This window comes from Centrocercus urophasianus, unplaced genomic scaffold (genome assembly GCF_019232065.1).
Source record: "Centrocercus urophasianus isolate 14NV4802_14NV808 unplaced genomic scaffold, USGS_Curo_1.0 seq_14, whole genome shotgun sequence".
In the NCBI taxonomy this organism is placed as follows: Eukaryota; Metazoa; Chordata; class Aves; order Galliformes; family Phasianidae; genus Centrocercus; species Centrocercus urophasianus.
The window spans coordinates 9,287,023-9,305,514 of record NW_024884586.1 but is presented as its reverse complement, the minus strand read 5'-3'; the positions used below and the strand labels follow the sequence as shown (position 1 = coordinate 9,305,514).

At 40.0% G+C, this 18,492-nt stretch overlaps 1 protein-coding gene across 4 annotated transcripts in view; it reads left to right on the top strand.

The window, feature by feature from the left end:
- The first annotated feature begins 104 nt into the window (after positions 1–104).
- The window catches only part of LRRC56 (leucine rich repeat containing 56), a 53,402-nt gene continuing 35,014 nt past the window's right edge, over positions 105–18,492 (top strand). For 3 of the 4 annotated variants that reach the window (XM_042814233.1, XM_042814232.1, XM_042814230.1), the window contains exons 1-3: positions 105–356; positions 1,060–1,205; positions 12,402–12,566. In XM_042814233.1, the coding sequence (XP_042670167.1) occupies positions 1,161–1,205; positions 12,402–12,566 (210 nt within the window). In that variant the 5' untranslated portion in view covers positions 105–356; positions 1,060–1,160. Of the gene's footprint in view, positions 357–1,056; positions 1,206–12,401; positions 12,567–18,492 lie in introns of all 4 variants that reach the window. The other variant, XM_042814231.1, reaches the window with a different exon arrangement.

Below are 18,492 nucleotides of genomic sequence, written 5' to 3'. Positions count from 1 at the left end.
GCGGCGGAGGGAGGCCGGGGCTGCCCCGTGGTGGCGGCCGTTGCCGGGTAACTGGGGCCTCCTCGGCCGCAGGTGGGAGCCGTTCGGGCCCTGTGGCGGCCGGTTTCTGTTGCTGGGAGCCTTTCTTCGTGCCCCGGTCCCTCGCAGGGAGCAGTTGGTGGCAGCCCGGAGGCGCCAGAGTGTTTGTGGGAGCCGCGGGCGCCGCGTTAGCGGGCGGTTGCCTGTCCTGAGCAATCCCATCAGCTTGCCCGTGGTCATGCACCTGGCCTGCATTGTTTTCGTGGAAAACTCCATTATTTCACCATGTGAACGCTCCTGTTCATCTCAGAGTTTTCCATCCCGTTCAAAATTTTCTGGTGAGTATGAAAATGTATTAATCAAATGTACTTTTAACCTTTTACTGTTGTAATGTAGCCTCAGCTAATTCTTAAAGCCCATGAAGTGATTACCGAGTAAATAATTGTTCAGCAAATACCTTATTTTTGCATATATGTAGATTCTCCTATATCAGTCTTTCACACACTCGTGTTTCCCTCGGGAAACTTCAGCTCTGCTAGGCTGTACTGCCACTCTACAACTGCTTGAAAGGACAGGTTGTGGCCAGATGGGGGGCTCTTCTCCCAGGTAACAGCGGTAGGGTGAGAGGGAATGGCCTCAAGCTGTGCCAGAGGAGGTTCGGGTTGGGTATTAGGGAACGTTTCTTCTCCAAAAGAGTGATGATGCAGCAGCACAGGCTGCCCAGGGAGATGGTGCAGTCACCATTCCTGGATGTGTCCAAGGAAAGGGCAGATGTGGCACTGAGGGTTACAGTGGAGTCGGACTGGGGGTTGGACTTGGCAAGCATAGAATCTTTTCCAGCAGTAACAGTTCTGTGATTCTACGTGTACTGTTACGTCTCCAAGACCTACTGATCATGAATGTGTGTTGTTACAGCTGATGAAGTAGTATGAAGTAGTACTTTCTTATTGTGGAATGCTCAGAGCCTGTGGAGGTTTCATTTGAAGGCTTTGTTCTTACCGTGTTTTTGGTTTTTGTTTTGCTTTTTTTTTTTTAAAGCAGGTTATGGAGGAATCACACAAGAAATTGCACTGTGGGCAAATGCATCATTGAAGGTAAATGGAGATGAATGATTAATAAATGAAAATCTCTATAGCAGAAGGATGGAAAGAAGAAGGGGCAGAACAGCAGCACCACTGGAAGAAAAGGTGAATTAATTGAAAAGGCACAAGTGACTAAAATATCTCAGATTTCTATTTGATGTGGTTTGGTCCGATTTAAAGAATTTGTGTAAAGAACTTGAGTTTAAAAAAATGCAGCATTCAGACATGTCAGAGCTCGGAGTTGCTGTCATTAATTGGTTTTTTACTATGCTTTTTCTGGCCTATGTGTTCTCTCTCTTGGCTTTAATACTGAGAATGTGGGCAGGGAGATGGAACTTTGGGCAATGTATGCCATTACTTGTGCAAAGTGGTGTAAGAGCCATGGGTGCCCCATGCTTCTCAGCTGGCTACATAGTGAAAAGTGGGAACTTGTGTCTGTTCTGTCCTACTGTGTTCTTGGAGCTCTTATCTCAGGAGATTTGATAAATGGATACATCCATCTGTGGCAGTTTCTTAGTTCAGTCGTATACTACTGTCAGTGGGAGAGAGAACATCAGGCTTTGTCTGTGGCCTGTGATGTCAGCAGCTTGCTTTACCTCGGCTCTAGGGACCTGTTTCTATGTGAGAACAGGACTCAGATGTGATATGAGACTAAATGTGAGTTAGCATCAAACTAGATTGATTTCATCTTATTATTAGTGTCTGTGCATGCTCATTTAACTGAAGATCCTCAGGGTCATGGTAATGTGCTTATTTTCCAAGTTTGAAGTAGTACAAAATTTAATTCTGCTAAATGCTATCATTGTTTAATGCATCACACATTTGGAATTGCCAGGTTTGTTACCAATGTGAATAGTGTAACATTTGCTTGGGATGAACTATGAATAAGTTATTTTTAAGTTGGAAAACTCATGAGCTTCTCACAGAAATGAATGTGTAACTTTAATTTGCCACTGAAATGGTGTTTGTATCCCCTCTGTAGATTCCTAAGCTGTCAGCACAACCCACTTTATATCAGTTGGGTTACAAGTACTTGCTGTAGTACAAACCAGAATGTCAGATTTGCCATGATGGATGTAATGAAGGCTAATTTATCTGTATTTGAAGTAGAAGATGGCTGATGCTGGCCATTCAAAGCAGCATTATCTGATTTAAACAATAGAAATAAATTCCAAGAGCCTTTTTGTTTCATTGCAGTACCTCACATAGTGAAGTATTTGAAATGTAATGCTGTTTATCCTACAGTTTTTGCATCATGAGTTTTCATTTAATTTTCTTAGCATTGAGTTCTAACATGACTTTGATTTCTCTTTTTTTATGTGACTAGCATAAGTAATGTTTGGGTGTGGTTTTGTTTTGTTTTAGTAGAGAATCCATCCAAATTCAAAGCAATGAATATGGAGGGGGAGGGGGGAGTATATAGAATGAAAGGCTTTAAATACAGTATTTCTTCCTGAGAAAGACAAGCTGCTGTGGCAGTTCTGTGAAAATATCATCTCATAGCTGGTCAGAAAATGTTAAAACTCTTAAAAAATAATAAATAAATAAATGAAAATTGAAAACAGTATAAATTCATTTACTTTCTCTGTGCCCCTATCTTGAATCTTATGTGCAGTTCTGACCGTCCTGGAAAAGTAAATGTCAGAACTGAAATTGTTTCCATTTCTCATCTTTGTTCCATTTCATGGGAAAGAGACAAAATCAAATGAGATTCTTTTAGCTAGAAAAAGAGATGGAAAGGAGATGATGCAAAAAAAAAAAAAAAAAAAAAAAAAAAAAAAAGTTTAAATTAATGAATGCTGTGGATGGATGGATCGTCCATAATTGTGTCTAACCATTTTGACCTCATTCATAATTTTAGCCTTCACAGCAACCTATGGCAGTGCATTCTACAATTTAACCCAATACCTTGCAAAAGTATATCTCCTTTTTAAAAACTGCTTCCTGATAATCCTTTTCTGTTGGGTAATGTCACTGCTTGTCTTAAGATGTGACAAATAATTGATTCCTTATTTATCAACCATGGCTGTCAAATACAACACACCTTTTTCTCAGGATATAACTAAGTAGCAGATGTCCAGAAATGAGGACAGCGTGTCAGAGGAAGGATTGCTTTGAACTATTCTGTGTCTGATCCTGTTTGTTAAGCATCTGTTTTTGTCTGCAGTAGCGAGCTGGCCCTCTGCCTTGACCCAGCATGACAGTTATTACGCTAACAAACAGGTTGTGTTAAGCGATTTCATAAAGTTCTTTTCACTGTAAGTTGTCAGGCCTTGCTAAAATCTTGGGGGTGTCTGTTACTAAATAAGCTCCTGTGCACTGCTTGGTATTTTCCTATGAGTTAAACCAGAACTAGTCTATTTTTATTTATATATCCCATGTGAGCACCACTCTGGAAGTTAGGAACATCCCAGCACTGAAAATGACTTTTCAAATGGCTTTGCGGGTCACAAAATTTCTTGGTTTAAATGGCTTAATTATCTAATAGAATGGACTGAAAATTGTTTGGGGACAACAGAGCACTTTGAAATGCAGAAATGCTTTATGTGATGCATTTTCATTCTGCGTAGAAGTTTGGATTTCAAAAGGCTCATAAATGTAGTGCGGCAGTAGTCCATTTCTTGGATGGAATTTAGCAACACTTCTGAATGGTGGATGCTAAAAATGTGCTTAAATAAAAAACGCCAAGCATCTCTTTTCTGCAGCTTTAGGCTGTCACACAGTTCTGAGTCTGTGAGTTAGAACAGTCTGAGAATGAGCAGCAATGTTGTAAGCTTGGTCCTTGGTACTGCATTAATCTCTGCAGACAGACACTAGTGGATGCATCTCTGAGACCTCTGCCACAGAAAACAGCAGCACTGTGGTGTTTTTATTCTAACAAATAGAGAAAGCCTGCAAGGCCTTTGGATATACAGGGGAAAATGGAGAATGTGTTAGAGAAAAAACAGTGGGAGAGGATCGACTGGTGTGAATGTCTCTTGCTTTAAGGCCCAGACAAAGGCAGCAAGGCTAGTTTAAGAGCTGTATTTATGTAAGGTGAGAAGGTTGGTGGTTGTTTTTTTTGTTTGTTTTTGTTGCATGGACAGGAAAGGATAATTAGGGCAACTCCTATAGCAAAAACTAAGCAATGATGGGGTACTTCTATTTAATAGCATCCCCTGTCTTTGCAGCAACTGACACCACCTTGGATATGAATTTTTTTAATTCAGTGAAACTTTTTTGTCTATACAGGGCATAAAAATTGATGCTTTAATCTTTTGCAGCTGCTGAGAGCTGATTTCAGACTTTTTGTGCAACATGACTTCCAGCAGAATATGGCAGGATTGAGACAAATCATTTGAGAAATGTTCATTCAATCACTGACAAAAACTTTATTTTTACTAAGAAGGTAAAACTTTACAATAGTAAAAGAATATGTCCGAAGACCTCACCCACTGGCACTGACCCAGTGAGATTGTTCCTTGGGTGATGAATTTTTTTTTATGAGACACTCAGATTTTGTTTATTCTTTTTTATTCCTTCCCTGAAAATAGGGTTTCACCCTGCTTCTGACTTTCTGAATATATGGTGCAGGCTACACAGAGTCAGTGTTGGCCTCAGGTAAATAAACATCTTAAGAGGAGTGCTTCCTGAAGGTCATCTTTGTTCCAATGTACTCAGACTTGAATACAGACTGGCTGAAGGATGTGCAGTGCTGCTCTGAGGCTCTGAGAATTGGCTGGCTGCCTTTCTTCAGCCCAGCTCAGACAGAGTATGCTGGGATTTGTATTTTTAAGTCATCTCAGTCAAATCAGGAACTAAAGAAGAAACAACTTGGACAGCTGGTACTTTGATATGAGCCCTTACCTACGGGCCTTGGTGTTAACTAAACACTTATTAAATGAGATGTGGCTGATGAAGAGCAGAAAGCTTTAGCACCGTTGTAGACCATATCTTGTAGAGATGTCATGAAGAGGAAATACTTGTTTTGGGGTCCTCTTCAAAATGCCTGTATTGATATTTTAAATGATGTCAGTAGATGCTTCTACTGTTCGAGGAAAGCTGTTCAAGAAAAAGGCAGATGTGGCTCTGAGGGGCATGCTTAGCAAGCATGGTAGGATGGGTTGATGGTTGGACTAGAGGATCTTGGTGTTTTCTAACCTTAGTGATTCTTTGATTCTATCTTGGATTAGCCAAGTGATGAACTTTGTACTTGTGTAATCCTCCTGTTCACTATATGGAAAGTTATTTATGTGAATAAGTCTTTTCAGGATTAGAGCCATAAAACTATGGTGCTGAGTTAGATTTTCCTTTCTGAGCTTGCAGAGCATGTAAGCACATGAATGGGTGCCTGTGACGTGAAGAGAGTTTATCTTGTTAGGATTCTCAACTGCATGCACTGATCTTAAAATACTACTGTCTTTACAAAACCTTGCTGGTTTTATGTCCTCAGAGCATCATAGCTATATAACATGTCTACTATCTGCATTTTAAACAACTGTTGAATACTTACTTGTAATGAGAATACTGGTCCTTTTAAGCGCTAGAAAGGTAAATGACCTGGCTGGCATTTTAGAAAAAATAATTGCTTGGGTTCTTTAAATTGTCCTTTAAAGATTACAGGGTATGCAGTAGATATTAGGACAACCAATGGGGTATTAAACATGAGATCAAATCTTAATTCATCCAGTGAGGATGTACTTACCTGCATATTTTGTCTTCTGAAATAAAGAGAATATTGGAAGTAAGGTCCGAAGAGAAGAATATTAAGTGTTTTCTTACAGAAGACTTCATTAAGCTGGTGCTATAGTTCAAATTAATACCTATGCCTTGGGAATAGTCGGAAAGAATAATGTTACAGTTGAATACTTTTTATTTTAACAAAGCTGAGACTATAACGGTGAGGACAGCGTAGAAATATATTTTCCCCTGTCTTTGGCTCCAGAGATATCTGTTACATTTAAGGTAGTATCATAGGAGACCGCTGGGCAGCAAAGTCACAGGCACCCTGGAGCTGTGTTTTCCTATAACTTCCATTGCTCATATAGTACTGTTACATCCTACTGCCTGTTTTTCTTGTCTTATGCTCATGCTGGTGAAGGGTGAGGGCAGAAATCAGAAGGAAGCATTCTGCATGAAACAGAAGGAAGCATGAGACATTTTCTTGCAGCAGGAAGCCTGCCTCAGGAAAAGCCTATCTTTGTGGCATCTTGCAATTTCAGCCAAGGATTTAGATAATCCATGTTCATTGAAGTTCATAGCACTTGCACCGCAGAAGGTATCAATGAATGTTTATAGCTTGGTAGAAGTTGCCACTGATCCCTTCCCACCACAGTGCTCTAAAAATAAAAACGATTGAATGGACTTCAGTTTATTGTTTCTCTGACACAGAACAGCTTGTATAATAAGGAGCAATCTGCTTTTTATCCTGCTATCAGAACAGCGTTTGTCAAGCTAGTTTCAGAGTGATTTAATATAGAAGTATTTCCAGCATATATGATAAACATTTCTCATCACCTTACAACCTCCTTGGCAGGGCGTGGGAAAGTATTACCTAGCTTGCTCTTTTAATACATACAATTTATAGATGTATAAAAGAGAAATTGGTGGCATTTAAATGCATTGCTTTTTTTATTTATTACTGCTCTATTTCGTAAGAACATGAAATGCCTGTTGTCTCAAGCCTAGGCTGGATTTGCAGTGTGGGCTTTCTTCCGTAGGACCACAGCATCTCTGGAGAACAGCAAAGTTTGAACTCAACTTTCAGTGCATGGAATAGTATGAATATCAGGAAGTACCTAAGAGCTTTCCCTGGGGACTGAGAGGGGCATAGATCATAAGGCTTCTCCACCGTGCTCATGGAAACTACAGAGCAGAATTTACATGTAGTACCAAGGGATAACCGGGCACTCTTGCAACCTATGACTCCATAAAGAAGATAAACAGTGAGGAAAATCTATACGTTTGCAGTGTGTGAGAGTTTGTGTCCAGCTCTGGAGCCCCCAGTACAAGAAAGACAGCTGTTGGAGGGGGTCCAGAGGAGGGCCACAAAGATGATCGAGGGGCTGGAGCACCTCCCCTATGAAGACAGGCTGAGAGAGCTGGGCTTGTTCAGCCTGGGGAAAAAGAAGGGTGTGGGGTGACCTCATTGCAACTTCTCAGTACTTAAAGGGAGCCTACAACCAGGAGGGGAATCAACTCTTTGAAAGGGTAGATAACAGCAGGACAAGGGGAAATGGTTTGAAGTTGAGGGAGGGAAGATTTAGGTTGGATGTCGGGGAAATTCTTTACAGAGAGAAGTGAGGTGCTGGAACACCGAGAGGTTGTGGATCCCCATCCCTGGAGGTGTCCAAGGCCAGATTGGATGGGGCCCTGGGCAGCCTGGTCTAGTATTAAATGAGGAGGTTGGTGACCCTGCTTGTGGTGGGAGTTTGGAGGTTCATCATCCTTGAGGTCCCTTCCAACCCGGGTCATTGTGTGATTCTGTGACCCAAAGCCTCAAATTTCTCGAAGGGTAAAACAAAACTGCTACTGTAAACATTTGAGTCATTCAATGTCATAGAAGTCATTGAATTTCTTATTATGTTTTTTATTATGAAAGAGAATTCTCCTTGATATTTCAGCATTCTCATAAAAGCTTTAGTTTTTTTATAAAGGCCCATACAAGTGGAATGTTTATAAATGCTCTTTATAGTGTTTTTGTGATCCACTGTTATTATAGCAGCATTGAAGTGCATTTTACCACCTCCTGTTTAATGAAAACAGAGGATTAATACAGTATCACCCATGTAAAAATGAAAGACTTCTGTTAATGTCAGGTCAGATGTTTTATTTTTCAACTTTAATTAAAGTCACACCTGCTAAAATAGAGTGGTGTGTTGCAGGATGCTTTATATTGCATAAAAGTAGTAGGAACTGTTTTTGCCATCAGGAGTGGATTATTGTAACAGTAGTTTCCTGATGACATCATAGCAAATTCCAGCTGCCCAAGTAGTTATTTTCCAGAAGAGGTTATCTGTAGTGCACTTGCACAGAGTTATACTTATGAGACCAAAGGGAACCGTGAGTGGCCGTTATAAGCCAAACCTTTGTCAAATCCTTAATAAACAACAAATCCTTTGTGGTAACAGTATGGGCACCACTGTTATCTCTGGTTCTGGATTAAACAAAAATTGCATAATGCAAGGCAACTGAAAGCAAAGTCTTCACTATGAGTTTCCTCTCATTAAGGAGTGGCAAATGGTTCTGAAAAGTTTTTCTTCCTGAGAAGGTTTTGGCTGATGATGTTATTGCAGTACCCTACCTGAGATGACACACTGTACAGAGGAGCATTGGGACGTCATGGTTAGCCAAGGACCAAGAGAGAATACTGACTTAGAAGCTGGTCTAAGGGAGTAGAGGTTTGTTTTTGTATGAGATGTCATCCTCCTTTGTTTGGGACTAGAAGAACCTAAAATCAGCAACAGGATCTTGCTAGGAGTTGGGAAAGAGGAATTATGGAAGCCAAAGCAGAGAAAAGACAGGTAGAAATCCACTGTCCTGGTTTTCTAGTATACAGCCTGAAATCACGCGGGCTATGAGGACTCTTGGGAGCTCTGAGAGATGGTAAAAGACTGATTTGTTTTTGGTTTACGGTTGGCTTGGTATTGCAAAAGGGCCGGGTGGCTTGTCTGATGGCTTCGGTGCAATGTGCAAAGGCACCAGAGGAGTGACAACTTGCAACACTGTTGTTGGGGGTTTTCAAGTGGTAAACTGAATATGCTTAATATTCCTTCGACCTTGGGAATGTTGGTTGCAGTGTTAATCTAAGCATGTTGAAAGTAAGCGTCGTACAGATTTTAATGAAGCTTCACAACCCGCCTGTGATCTGTAATGGTCAGTGTTATTGCACTCACTTTGGGGGAGAGAAAGTTGAGATCTTCCATCTCGCTGCTGTAGTCATTGATTTCTCCTGCACTCACTAATGGTCTGCTTCCAGTTATCTGCAAGGAGGAGACTGCTAAATCAAGAGCCCCAATGCAAATCCTGAAAACATTAATCTGCTGATTTCTTTCAGTCTTTTATTATCAGTGTTCATGTGCAGGACAAAATCCGTTCTGTTTCAACTATTGAATCTTTCCCTGACTCTCCCAACTGCTTGTTGGCGTTGCTTTGCTTTCCCACTGATTTCTTTGAAGGTTTTTCTTTGGTGCTATCAATTTTCATCCTTCTCAGTCCCACAGTCTTGCAGGAATGTTCTGCATTACCATTCTGCATACATATTCAAAGTTTATCCAATGCAGCCATCTATTCTGTGGAATGAATCTTCAGGTTCAGGTTACTTTTCAGACCTCTTCAATGACAATGAAATCTTTCCAGTCTCCTGTGCACCGTTCCCTGTGGCCAGCACTACTTTGGGTCACTGGTTTTTTTAGCCAGTGTGTTTGACAAAGCCACAGATTTCTCATTTATTTATTAGTATTATAAATGAGTGGGTGAGATGGTTTTACTGGAAGGATTTTAACCATCTCAGGCAGCACTGAAAATGGTGTACAGCCTGACTCTATCTGCAGGAGGGCACCTGGTGTGCCAGACCACTTCTGGCTCCTACACCATGCCAGAGGCTTGGAGGCTTGCGGATTTTTATATAAGGTTGGCATCTCACTATTAGGACTCCTTCAAAATGAGGGCTGTAGAAAAAGAATGCAGATGTTATTTTGATCCATAGTCAGGAGGAAATTCTCTGGATAAAGTTTTGCATTACATGAACATGGAAGCATTGAACATGGAAGCATGTTCAAAAGATTTGCTTTGTTTGCTGACAGTAACTCAATTCCTTCCCAGAAAATTTCTGATGAAAATACTTTTCTCTTACTAATCCATTGTTACAATAATTACAAGCTCTGGATCGATAGCAGGAAATATAGATTTGGAAGTGTTACTTCAGGTCTTCAGCCACAAATTGATCTGCTTGTCAAACCATAAATAAGTGCTGTATCAACACATATTTCAGAGATAGGAGAGCATTCTGAAGTGTAATAGCAATGGACTGAAGGAAGGAGAACAATAATTTGTCTTATGCAAGTGTATTAACTCTTTACAGCCCTAATCTACACAGTCTTGCTGTTACGTGCATTTTGTACTCAGGTGTTACATCAGTAATTTCTGAGTATTGATCCACCTGGCTCCAGTAACATGCAGGATTATCTCTGGGTAAGAATGATACTTGCTTCAATTAGAAGGAATCAACAGTATTACACATGATCCCAAACAAATCTTTTATAATTGGCAAGTATTTCAGTGTTTGTTCAGCAGATACTCTAATCCAAGTCAGTTCTTGAGCAAAAGCAATATCAGAAAAATAGAGTCAGCACCAGAAGACCTCTGTATCATGTAAGTTTTTTTTTTTTTTTTAATTTCCTTGGATGATTGTTACAACTCAATATAATGACTAAATCATAAAGACCCGCTCCAAGGAACATACAGGAAAGGACCCTAGAAATTCTGGAATTATTTGGAGAAAGAAGCAGGTGTTAGAAATGAATAGGCTAGGTATTTTTTTCCCAAAAGCTAAGACGTCTGGTACTGGGAGATCCATTTTCTTCTTAATGGGAAGCTGCTGTTCTCTTTGGCTGCTCTGAGTCTTTCATGTTTCCCCTGCCTGTGCCGAGATGAAGACTTTTGACTGTATGTGAGCAGTAAGAGGAGATGAGGAGTTCCTTTGATGTAAACCTCTCTCACCAGCCTCTCTTCTTGAATAGAAATTGCCAGCTGAGCAGTCAGTTTCTTCTGTTTTTCCTGCCTGAAATTACTTCCACGTTTAACTATTTATTAGTATGAAGGTGAAGGTAGGTCTGAGCTGCCAGTGAAGCTTTATCAGCCAGTTATGATTACCTTGATTATTTAATTACTTTTCCAGCACTAAGAATGGGTATTGCCTCACAGTGGAGAACCAGAGAAAGCTGCAGGTGTTTGATGGCCGAGTGAGAAGGCTTTTCTCTAGTCTAGCCTATTGTTGATACAGCAACGTTTCCAGCTGTGATGCTTCATTGCTGCCAAGTAGAAGTAAATGGCTGTATAAATCATAGTGATGCTTGTACCATTTGGGTACAACTGATTGCTTGTTGTCTGCAATTGGTAGGCGTGTGCTTATTCTTGTATTTCAAAGTTAGTTGTTAATATTTCTGTAAAAGGAATAGATTTGGAAATTGAAGAATGCACACTTCTGAAGCGTTTTGTCTTTAAAATCTGGATTTGATTCCTCACCTAGCTCACAAGCAGATCTGTTTAAATTATATTTTAATTTTCCAAAGACTTCTGTCAGAACTGACAGTCAGTATGTGGCCTGAATGATCCAGTAGGCGGTCAGTAACAGTGCAAGTATGTTTAATTTAGGACAGGAAATGTATACAGCTGCTATACGTGCTGCCTTGGGGCAGAGACTGGAGAAAAGCAGCAATGTCTCTTGATGCTCACGCTTCAACCCTGAAGCCCAGCAGAGTTTTGCTGTGAGTTGAGTTTCTATAAGGATAGTTTCTATATGGGTAAAAAGCAGACTGGTTTGAATGGGAAGTTCTCAGCTACCAGAGAAGGGCAAGGAGAGTAATGGGAAGACTGGAGAGGATTAGTGTCCTGAGTTTACTGTTCTTGAGTAACTTGTACAAAGCCATTGGTGTGCAGCTGTAAAAGCCTAGAGTGTAAGTTGATAGAGGTAGGGCTGTCAAGTCTTACACTTGATTCCATCAAGCCTCATGAGGAGTGGCTGAGGGAACTGGTATTGTTCTGTCTGGAGGAGGCTTGGGGGAGACCTAATTGCCCTCTGTAACAACCTGACAGGAGGTTGTGGTGAGGTTGAGATTGGCCTCTTCTCCCAGGTAGCATCGAGAGAATGAGAGTGAATGGCCTCAAGTTGAATTGGCAGATGTTCAGGCTGGATATTAGAAAGGCTTCTCAGAAAGAGTGGTGAAGTGTTGGAGTAGATTCCATGGGGAGGTAGTGGAGTCACTGCCCCTGGAGGTGTTCAGGAGCCATGGAGATGTGGTACTTAAGGATGCGGTTTAGTGTGCAGTCTTTGTGGTTAATGGACAGTTGGACTAGATGATCTTAGAGGTCTTTTCCAACTATTCTGATTCTATGACTAGCTCTAGAAGATGAAGAAAAGGAAGAATGCATGTTACGTGATGCATTGCGCTGATCTTTTTTTTATTTTTTTCTGGTTAGGAAAACCTTTGTCTTTATAGCTACTTGCTAGCTTGCACCAGGAGTCAAATTATTTTTTGCTGAAGGGAAAATAATAAACATAGGGAAAAAAAATCAGACTATTTATTATCCTTTTGTCCAAAGCATATGAAGAAGGACCTGAAGTGGAATCCTGGCAGAGCTTCTCGTCCAGCCTCAGCTACAGTTCGGGTGACTGACTTGAGTTGGCGAGGTAACCTAAATCCCAGTCCACTGATTAAAGATGATGGAGAACTACTTATGGATGAATACCTTTCCCCCAGGAAACTGGTGAGTTGATATCCAACTTTTTAATGAAGTAGAAGAAGGAAACTGGCATATAAAGTGCTGTATTAGCTTAACCTTCCAGCAGCCCTTGTGATGATTGCAGATTGTTGCATTGAATATCTGGCAGCTAGGCTTCTGCATAAAATGAATTCTGTCTTAAGGAAATTTATCAGATGTTTGTCCTTTCACCTTGTTTCATATCAAAAATATGGCCAACGTGAATGCTGCTGTCTTTATTGTCAACTTTCTTGAAGCAGCGTGAAGTGCATGGGGTAATGTAATTATAATTTAAAAGAGATCTCATTAAAGCTTTCTGAAGTACCTTGAATCTTAGCATTAGAAAAAGCTTTTTACATGAACCTTTTCTATGGATTGAAAGTATAACTTAAAAAGCTTAACTTTTGTTCTGAATTAGTGAAATCCTCTGTCTTCCTAAGAAGCCAACTAAAATATTCTGCAAGCGTTATAAATACTTCCTCCATTTATCAAAGTGTGAGTTTTCAAAGCACTTTTGAAAGCCGTGTCCCTTTTTGACCAGAGGGAAGCGATTTTTGGCATGCAGCTTCTTGAATGAGAGTAACATGCTGAAATCTCCAGCGAAGGAGATCTTGGTTGTATATTGTGCTATATTTGCTCAATACTAATTAAGAGTAAAATCCCTTGGGAGCTAAGAGCTGGGAAAATAAGCTCACTTATTCCTGCTGGAGGGAAACAGAGCTAGGAGCAGAAGTTAGGAGGAAGGTGCAGCTTTCTGTGTTACAGAGCTGCGTAGGAGTCTGTGGAAGACAGCTGGGGGCAAAGCTGTGCTTCAGATGCTCCCAGAGAGCAGGACAGTGTTCCACATCTGTAATCCCCTGTGCATTCACGTTCTGCAGGGGCCATGTTCCAGCTCACATTGGACTGCAGGTTTACATGATTTTCTCAATATATGCCAACCACTGTTTTGACCATGCACAGGAGCCTCGGTAGCTACTTGTTCTCAGAATGTCTCTTCCAGTGGTACCCAAGTCTTCTCCCAAGAACATCACTTTCTGCAGAGGGTATATTTTAAACTTTCTGGAAATAAAGTTTGATATGTGGCCTTGTGATCTACCCCATTTACTTTCCTTTGGTTCCTGTCGACCACTGACAACTTATTAGTCTTTTTTTAAAGCCTGATATGGAATTTGACCGGAGTAATATGTTTGTGGCATACTGTACCCTTTATAAGCCCAATGGGAAGCTCACAGATTAGTCTGTTATCTTAGGATATGAAATGAAGCCCATTAGAGCAATCAAAACAGCTGCCCTTTGATTTCAATAAACTCTGAATGAAGCCCCTAGAAAGCTCTTTAGTTGGTATGTTTTTTTTCTCTTTCTGAACCTTTTAGTTCATGATCAGTTATAGGCAGAAAGGCAATGCTACCCATATCCCAAGAAACTGCATTTCATTGTTTTGTTGTATTTTATTTTTTTATACAGATCAGAAGTTAAATTTTCCAGCAGTTCCAGATTTTTCTCAGTAATGGAAGAAAAGCTTTATAATGTATATAATAAATGAATTCTTGATCTTAATTGACTCTTGCCACTCTTAGATCATGTGCAGTAACATTTGTAAGGAATTCACTCTTTTAAATGGATGCATGCTGTCCTACTAATTTTTCTGGATGCAGTTATCTCCTGGCTCTGGAAGCTGACATTTGTGTTGGCATAGCTGAGATACTTCCTGTTGAGAGGAAAAACTATATGACATTGTCAAGGAAACATTAACAGTGCTTATGGCTTGTTTTAATAACATATCCAATTTATTTATTATTTGACCTTTACACTGATCAAACTGAAATTGCTGCTTCCATGGATTCAGTTCTGCTTTTTGAAACACAAAAATAGGTATACTGTCCAACCACTTCAGTCTGAAGAACAATCACGTGCCTATTTGTATAGGAACCACATGCCATTGATAACCAAGGGGTCTGAAAGGTTCTTCTGCTTGAAGCAACACACTTGCGATGTCTTCTTGCTAGTCTTTTAATAGCTGTGATATTTTAGAAGTTATTAGTTGTATTCACTGAAGGGCTCTAAGAAGGAACGAACAGGTTTTTAAAATACAAGCTTATTAAAGTTATACTATAAAGGTAAGGACATAGGCCCCAGTTCTGCAGTGTTGTACAGATTTCTGACACCTGATTACTGAGGAGAATTTTTCCAAGATACGTTTTTTCTTTGTTCCAACATATGTATTCAGTTTTACTCCTTGCCCTTGCAGTTTTTTTGTTGTGTTTTTTTTTTTTTTGTTTGTTTGTTTTTGTGTGGGGAAGCCTTGAAGGTCTAGCTGTACAGAACCTTTAAAGATTGGGTGCCTTGCATTGCAGCCTGCAAGCTTGTCTGAATCCGTGCATTTGCCCTTTTTCCGGAGAGATCACAGTCTCCATTCACTAACAAAATCATCACTCTCCATTAGCAGTCTCCATTACTAAGGACTCTCAAAAAGATATAATGTACATATTCCATCACATTTTCTCCAGTTGCCTGACAATTCTTTTCCTGCAAAAGAGAGGAGAATTTGGCCTAAAAATGATTTCCTCTTTCTTATTATTTTTCCCTACCTTGCTTTTTTGATTTTGTTTTTTTTTTTTACCATTGTTCCTTATTGAACTCCATAGCACAAGAGACAGACAACTGCTCCAAAACTCTCCCTTGCTATTCTCTTCCTCTTCACATCAGACTATCACCTTGCTTAAATCTTATGCTTGTTCTCTATAGGCTTTGTGGTTTTCTATGACCTCATTCCAGCATAATGTTCACTTTGAAATCCTTTGTGATTCCATATTCTGCTCAGGTGAATATCATCTTCAGTGTTTTATTCTTTGCTTTCTAGAATCTCTCCTGCTGTAATGTCACACTTTGTCCTTTTGCATTTGATTACTCTTCATCTAAGCTACAGGTTGAAAGTGTTTGATGCTAGGGCTGGTATCATTCACTGGTCTTTTTATTCTTTCCACTAGTATCGATAGCAATTTTCTGTTATGCCCTTTAATCTTCATCTGCATCAATAGATAATCTTTGCTTTTCCATTTTTACATGTCCTGTTTAATGTTTTCAGCTCTGTTCTTTGGCTTTGCTTGTGTTGTGCTTATGTGTTGTCATATGCTATAGAGTGTTAACATGAACAAATTCTTCCCCATTCTCCCTTTATTCTGAAAACTAGATTTTAATGGGGAATACAGATTTACCGTTAAATAAGTGGACCTGAAATTCAGAGTGTCACCTTTCTTTAATCCAGTTCTTACTCATTGAGGGGGGCGCCCCCCCCGGCTCCGGGGTGCATTTTGGAAACAAAACCTCTTTCTGACTTGCACAACAAGCAATAAAATTCACAGAACAAACTCATTTTACAAATGATCTTCCAGACATTGTCGCTTTCTCAAAACTAATCAGTTCCTCAGCTTTTGTTATCACCATTATTTGTATGTGGTCTTCAGAGAAGAAAGGCAACGTTCATCTCATTGCACTGTTTATTGATCCTGCTCCAAGAAATGATGCTTTCTAAACTTGGGAACACGTGTTCGGAAGTGGTGTTTAGTTTTGTTGTAGGGTATGTTTCATATGGTATGCACTTGTTCTCGTGGGGAGAAGAAAATCTTGGAGGGTCCTGGAACAACAGATTGGATTCACACTGAAATGTCTCAATCGCTTCCTTTTTTGCTTGGCAGAAAGTTTTCCTCATGGTTGTGAATTGTATAAATCTGAGAAGAAACTGGAGATCAAGGGAGCAGGTGCAAAATCTTGATAATCTGTGATATGTGGAGTCAGGAGATGGGCATAACTGATTTAATTTGGGTCTTCTGATTCCTTGCCTAGAATTGGGTAACCGTTTATAATGATTTAAAACCAAAGAAGTTCAAAGGGACCTCTGGAGGTCTTCTAGTTCAATCTTCTATTGAAAGCACAGCTAGTTTCTGCATTAGATCAGATTGCTTGAGATGACAGATAGCAGTAAGCATACTGTGAATAGGAAAGTAGTTACAAAGCCTCATTTACTTTCAGAGCTTTCCTTTGATATGTTCTTATCCTAATATTAAAACCTTTACTCCAGTGAAAGCTTATATATATCCTGCTACATAAACACCTGATGTTTTATGTTCAAATTTTCATGTCAGGAATATATTTATATGCATATACTTACACACATATGTATGCCTTTTATTAAAAACAGATTTTCATTTGCATATAGTAACAGCTGCTTAACTAACTTAATAGTCTTGAATTGTGTTTAGTGACACAATGTTGAAATGCAGCCACTTACTCTGCACCTAGCTGTTAGATTAGGAATAGGAATTCATACTGTGGTATATTTTGTATGCCTGTGTGTGGGAAATGTAAGTCTGAAGCAAAAATTGGTGTATTTATGATATTGTGCATATTAATTCAGGAGAGTTGGACCTGAGCTTGTGTTTCTTCCTGTAGGAATGATACAGGCTATTTCTGAGAAATCACCAAACCTCCCATATAGTTCCAAGCCCCACATTTCCTTTGAAGCTTATGATAGTAAGAGAGAGCTCTTAGCAGCCTGTAGCATCAGATCCTGGTTAGCAATTGAGAAAGGAAAAGCGTCGGTGCTTTGAATCCCCAGGATGGGTCAGCAAGGAGCTGAGCCAGTGATGATGAGACAAAACTGGGACCTGTGCATGTAGAACTGTTAGTGTGACTTGGAGCTTTAGCATGAGAAAAAAGGCATCTTTGCTGAAGTATCCAGTTCCATTTAAACTTCAGTCGTTTCTTCACTGTTGTTTTCATACCAGCCGAGAAGATCCCAGTACTTCAAACCTTGTTAATGTTCTTGTAATCTTCTTCTTAGAAAAAATAGGAGTTGTCACACTTGCAGCAGCGTTATTTTCCTGTGCAGGGGGAGATGATTCTTGGGTTGGGAATCTGAAATAAAATCCCCGTGAAAAGCAGTGAACGCATGAATAGACATGAAAATGATATTTGCATACAGGTGTGGTATTAGAAGAAAATAAGCTCACTGCTCAGGAATTCCTGTGCTAGCCAAATTAACCAGCATCAGCAAAATGAGCGCACAGCTGGAAACGCTTCTCAGGCAGCTGTGTGCAACATGCTTTTCAGCAACTGCTCTGCTTTTCTTGGAGCATGTGAAAAATCCAGCGAGGAGCTAGAAATCAGTTGTGTGCACCAGCTTTAATTGCACAGATACTATTTCCAATTAAGGAATTCACGGGGAGTTGCAGGTGGGACTCAAACCGGATTTCCCAGTATCCCCAGGTGACTTTCCCAGCATTCCCAGGTAGGGAAGCTCTACGAACAGAAAAGCATTGCACTTGCAGTTTTGTATAGAATGCTTGTGGCTTTTCTCTTTTGACTGACAAGAAGCTTTCCAGATGGGCACATGCTCTTCAGTTAGGTGTTGGCCAGACGTTTTGCATGATGGGAGTGCTTTGTGAGCTGTTATAGAGTTGCTTCTTAAACTACTGGCTAAACTAGCTGCCAATAGTTTTTTGCATGATCTCGTGAAAAAAAGTTTTTTTCAAAGGAGGTGTAAAAACAAAATGAACTTTGGCTGTCTTTTTTTTACTTATCACTAATTCTTCAAGGAATTGTGTAGTGCTTTTCCATAGGAATTTATTCTTCCAAATAAGAAGGTTTAAGATTGTCAGACGACATTCTTGAACATCATGTGCAAGAAAGATTTTGCTGTTTGATTCTTCAGAAAACATCTGCCTCCTCTATCTAACCAGTACCCACCTCAGTGGGTAGGTGGCAGGCAGAATCCTCTCTGGAAACCAGCAGTCAACCTGGAATTATAATTAGCTTTTTCAGGTCATCTTTCTGATGTAAATCCAGCTCTGCCTCCAAGAGATCCTTGGTCTCTTTTTGTAAGCTTTACAGCTGTAAACAACAGAAGGAAACCCTAGATGGCACAGCACCTTCA